This window comes from Liolophura sinensis, chromosome 1 (assembly GCF_032854445.1).
Source record: "Liolophura sinensis isolate JHLJ2023 chromosome 1, CUHK_Ljap_v2, whole genome shotgun sequence".
Lineage (NCBI taxonomy): Eukaryota > Metazoa > Mollusca > Polyplacophora > Chitonida > Chitonidae > Liolophura > Liolophura sinensis.
In genome coordinates, this window is record NC_088295.1 from 46213010 (window position 1) to 46219009 (window position 6000).

Genomic DNA, 6000 nt, shown 5'->3' on the forward strand with positions numbered 1-6000 from the left:
TGATCACACCTGGTGTAGTGTTCTCATTAGTCTCAAATGTTAAATTGCCTGTTTTTGTGTCCCACCCTCAGGAGCCCCGTGCTGTGCTCAATACAGTGCTGACCACTGCTGGTATAGAGCTCTCATGATCTCGGTCCAGGAAGACAAAAGAAAAGCATATGTGTGCTTTGTGGACTTTGGAAACTCAGAGTATGTCTCATTTGATAGGTAAGTACCAACCCCAGGGACTCCCGTAGAAAGATATCATATTCTTGTAGGTTGTTACATGGCTAGCCAGTGTGGATGTCACAAGTCAGAAAGTTTGTCAGTGTTTTGCAAATGATGGGACGCCACCCATCTATTATGGCATTAAAGAACCAGGAAATGAAGATCCTAACACGAGTAAATAGAAAAAGAATAAGACAAGGCCACCTACGTCTCTTTGTAGGTTGAGGATAATGCCTGCTCAGTTCATGATATTACCAGCCCAGGCTTGTCGCTGCCATATCAGCAACATAGCGCCCTCTGCTGGCCAGTCCTGGAACCAGGCGACGCTGGATGCCATGCTACATGTAGTTAAGGAGAACATGAATGAGCTCAAAGCTTGGCTGATAGTAAGTATAAGTGTTAACTTGTTCCAGGTGATTCAGAAGTCTTACTTCTTTTAAGTAAAGCCTGGGACACACTAGCCAGGTGGATATATTCACACGTATGGATGAACATTTCTGCCAGCAGTTTAGTGCAAAATATACACAGGCATAAACCACTGATATGATGGACAGATTTTTCCAAGGTTATAAGGGCATCCCATGTGACCTAGTAAATCTTGTGAAGCAGACTTAAAGTAAAGCGAACTTTGGTTGTCACAGTCGCCCGAATTCAACGCAGTAGACACTCTAAAAGCAAAGTGGAATTGCTGGGAGATTTTTTTTTTCTCCTCATATCGGACATGTTTGGTACAAGCAAATTTTACAAATTTATTTCAAGCTGGCCCCATTCTAGAGAAAAATTCGGTCCTGAATTTCGACTGTTTTTTGTTCAACTACATGTATATTGTATTTCTAGGTTTGATTGATTTCTATGACAAAAAAAAATATTTAAACTGCTAATTAAGGCTGAGAGGTTCTGCAGGGCCTGGTTTTTATTTGATATGCTATTTTATTTCATTTCTTCCTCAGTCTGTTGGTCCCCAGTGTTCAGCCATACTGTACAGATGTGAAGAAGAATTGGTCTATCAAAGTCTGATTGACCAAGGACTGATTGTCCTGAAAACGACTGACAAGTGAGCAATTTGCTAGAAAAACTGCATATTAAATGATATAAAATGCTCTTTCGCATAAAGTGATGATCAATGATTTGGGCCTGCAAGAACTGCTGCAAATATTGTCTGCTTTTGATTACATTTCGATTGCAGTTTCATGTTATGGAAATTCAAATCAAGTTTGAAGATGAGTGGAAATACTTGCATTGTTTAATTCTCTTTGGTGGCTGGTTTCTTTTCAGTAACTATTCCAAATATAAAATTTTGAGTGCAGGTTTATTGTATCAAACGATGTATGCATAGATTTTCCATGAGTGATTTTCATCTTCATCATCAGTACTTGCTTTTCATGCACCATATCTGTCTAATATCAGCACCAAACATTGTTTGAGGGTTGAAAAATTTTTGTGTGCATGTTCATTTGGTATAACCTCAGATTAAGTTTGAAAACCAGCTGAACTCTTTGATGTGACTGAAAGAGTCTTCCAACTATATTCTGTTTTCTGTGTTATAGTTCATTTTTCTAACCGTTTTCATAGGTCATTTTTGCAGACTTATATCTCAAATATCACATATCTCTAAATTGTTGTTTTCTTTCTTTATTACGTTAGTGGGAAAATGGAAAAGAGCACATTACATGACTGGGGAGATATGGTCGAGGATGAAGGCGATATTGATTATCAGAACAAATTAGACTTGGGCAGTAGCAGCACAGACACTACTTTAGATGATAAGAGTGAAGAGCTATCCAAAGTGGGAGAACCCACGTCATCTGACTCAGTTCCAAAAACTCATGACACTGGAGGTGACAGTGACTCGAGCAGTGATGACAATGACAAGGAATGGGAAACGACATCAGGTGACAGTGAAGAAGAGATGGAGTCTAATGTCTGAGGCAGCTGGTTGCTATGGTGATAAGACAGTGTTCATAGCAACAGATTGATGAACGGTGACTCAGAATGGGAAACTGCAGAAGCTGGTGGTGAAAACAGTTAAAGTGTTTTGTTTGGACAGCAGGTGGCATTAAGGATGAAAAAAAAAGTACCTTTAGTATTAACAGACTGAGAAAAAAATGTCCTTAGAAAATACACACAAATGACTTTTACTGATTATATAGAATTCAAAACAGAATACAATAATCTTAAGACAAGAAAGCTGGCATGGTTTGTACCAAAACTAAAAAATCTTGTTAAACAAGCCTTTGGTGTATCAGATTATTTGTTCCTTTGAATGAAATGAGAAGTGTTATCTTGTTTCGACTATGAACAGCTTTATAAAGACAAGTTTCTGAAATTTTACAATAAAATTTGGAAGTAGTTAAATTGTTATGATTCATTAATACTACAAAGGCGTAGAGTAGAGTAGAACTTCATTCTGGTGCTCAGTTATTTGACATTATCTTTATGACACTTTCATGGAATATAAAGAAAAAGGTTTCAAGAAGTAAAAAAAGTATTTCTTGAGAATTGTGTAAAACTAAATGTTGAAATACTGAATACCAAAATGTAGACTGTCTACCAAAAAATGTGGACTGTCTACCAAAATGTAGACTGTCTACCAAAAAATGTGGACTGTCTACCAAAATGTAGACTGTCTTTTCTTGAGTCATTCTGAAACTAGTCCATGAAAGCTCTGGATATTACAGGTAAATGTTACAGATGGCACATCTACACCCTAATGTTACACACCCCTCCATAGTCTTGAGTACGGCGTAAAACACCAATAAAATAAATAAAAAAATAAATAAATAAATACACAGTTCTCTGTATTATACAATACATGTTTATCACTGAACATTGTTATTTTTGAGGTCAGTCAAAATTTCTACATGTATAAAGTACATATGAAAATCAGATTTTATATACATTTTGATTCACAAGTATGAGTTCTTCGATACATACAAGAGAACATACACCCTGAATAATGCATTCAGAGCTTTAAACACCATAGTGATAGTAAAAATTGTTTTTTGAACAGTGACAGAATATTACAGATTTTGACCTTATTGCTTAGACATTACCTTCTTTGCACTGGAGAAGAGAGAATAATTTTTTTTTGTCGCATGTAATTCTTCAGAACAGAACTGTGCTAATTAGTCTATTTCAAAGAATGTACAATGCACGCGCAGTTGCTGAGTCACAGATTGCAAATAGGAGTATAATGAAATCCTATCATTGTCAATGTGCCAAATAAAATACCAGTATCATTGAGATTAAAAGGAAAAAAAGGGACTTTAGCCAATTGGTTACTTCCTTCAAATATACAGTAGTAAGTAAGTAATTCACTATTAGATTGAAGACAGTAAAGAAAAACTTCCTGGCGAACTCTTTCAGCTATAAGTGAAAAATGAATGTTTTTTTCTTTATGAACGAAGTGAACTTTGAAAGTTTTGGTCCCAGAGGTGAAAATGAATGTAGATACAGTGCTGTTATTAAAGTGCTCCAATTATAACAGCATTCTATTTGTGTGCTGTAGAAATCAACCTACTTGTCAACAACCTTTTTTATAGGTCTAAATATGATGTAAGTAGTGATTGTATTTTATTTTTTTTATTGGTATTTTGTTTCTTTTTGTTTTTGTTTCATTTTCTGGACAAACCTCTTCTAAAGAAAGGCTGTGTACAAAAGTCAGTCCAAACTCCTTTTGTCACAAGCACTGTTTTGTAAGTACATGTAGTATGTATGTGTCAGTGGATAATACCGAAACTTTCAGAATGGCCAACCAGTGTTACACTATTTTTCCTAAAGAAAACTTAATTAATTTCCACTGTTCATCTTGGTGTTGTGAACTGATGAGATATATTTGTTTATCTTTTATTTACAACCCTGACTCAAGTTTCTACAGTAGGAAACAGAACATTGACTCTTAGCAATGCAAATGACTCCAGCCATACAGTGTATTTTGCAGGTATTTGTCACGTAACACTTTCACATGGAACTGTAGCCAACAGTTGCACTTCTGTTGTTGTGTATGCATATTTCAATCTGGAGAGATGAATATGAATGTTTTGTGTCCATACATGTGATAAATGTGGGTACAGAAAAAATTCAAAGCTTATATCTATTTTTTTACAACTGGAAAAGAAAGGAATATTGTTTTGCCCTCAGATTTTTGGTCACTAAATTAGTTTTCCTAAAATCTGATTTCCATATTATGGACGAGTTACTGCAGCAGCACAATGATTTCCATGTTATTGATGCATTTTTACAACACATTGGTTTCCACATTAATGATGTGTTGTTGCAACAATATATCTGTTTCCATAATAATGAGCTGTTGCAATAATGTGTTAGTTCCATATTAATGGTGTGTTTTTGCAACAACACTTTGGTGTCTGTACTACTGATGTGCTATTGCAACAACACAGTGGTGTCCGTAGTAGTGATGTGGTGTTGCAACAACATATTGGTGTCTGTGGTAATGATGTGCTGTTGCAGCAACACTTTGGTGTCCGTAGTAATGATGAGCTGTTGCAAGAACACTTTGGTGTTCGTAGTAATCATGTGCTGTTGCAACAACACATTGGTGTGTGTAGTGATGATAAGCTGTTGCAACAACACTTTGGTGTTCGTAGTAATCATGTGATGTTGCAGCAACACATTGTTGTCCTTAACACAATGATTTCTATATTATTGATGCGCTTTTATCACACATTGATTTCCACATTAATGATGTGTTGTTGCAACAATATATCGGTTTCATAATAATGAGCTCTTCCAACAATGTGTTAGTTCCATATTAATGATGTGCTGTTGCAACAACACTTTGGTGTTTGTAGTAATGATGTGCTGTTGCAACAACACTTTGGTGTCCGTAGTAATGATTTGCTGTTGCCACAACACAGTGGTGTCCGTAGTAATGATGTGCTGTTGCAATAACACATTGGTGTCTGTAGTAATGATGTGCTGTTGCAACAACACATTGGTGTCCTTATCAGTGGTGTGAATTAGCAACATCACATTATTTTTCATACATCCATGATCTGTACGATGATAGAATTTGTTGCCATGATGTTGAAACAATACATTTGTTTCCATAATAATGAGTTGTTACAACAATACATTTGTTGTCATTGCAATTTGTTGTACTGTTGCAGCCAGACAAAGTTGGGGAAGATGTTCCGTTGTATATTGGCATTCACTGTGATTTTTACCTTTGGAGGCGTTAATTCTAAATTGAAATAATGCCTTTGATACAGATACCACATGTATCTGTGTGAATTTGTTTATGTGGTCAAGGAGAGTTCATCTTGGATGAAGTAATTTGCATTTATTGTTGTTGAGGTGTTGGGCGCCATGTTAAGTTTTCATCTGCATTTGTGTTATGTGCTAAGTGGCTGTTTCAGGATGGCTGATTTTGTCTTCACAGATGTTTGTGGAGAAAGGGCAGGATTTCATTCAGACAGTCCATTTTACATTAGTTTGTAAAAAATATCTCAAAAAAGCAAACAACCTTTTTATTGCTTAAGACTCGGTAATAAGTGGGTTCGATAATACTAATAAAGTTGAGGCATCATCATGTAAATGTAAAAGATTTCACAAGCTTTCTACCCACATGTTGGGATTTTTAAGTGACTAACCACTTTATTTTCTCTTTATTTAAAAAAATATAAATATAAGTGGAGCGTTATGTTAGGCATTATATCAAAACTATTAATTGTGAAATATTGTATGCCATACATATTTTGTGAAATAAAGTAGTTAGTCACTAGATAAAGATCCCAACATGTGTGTCAAAAGCTTGTGAAACCTTTTACATTT

At 35.6% G+C, this 6000-nt stretch overlaps 1 protein-coding gene across 1 annotated transcript in view; it reads left to right on the plus strand.

Annotated features, from left to right (window-relative positions):
* The window catches only part of LOC135461408 (RING finger protein 17-like), a 47350-nt gene extending 44794 nt beyond the window's left edge, over nt 1-2556 (plus strand). Inside the window, exons 40-43 of the mRNA XM_064738490.1 lie at nt 72-207; nt 428-593; nt 1158-1261; nt 1852-2556. Of these exons, the coding sequence (XP_064594560.1) occupies nt 72-207; nt 428-593; nt 1158-1261; nt 1852-2134 (689 nt within the window). The 3' untranslated portion in view covers nt 2135-2556. The remainder of the gene's footprint in view (nt 1-71; nt 208-427; nt 594-1157; nt 1262-1851) is intronic.
* Nucleotides 2557-6000: the final 3444 nt, after the last annotated feature.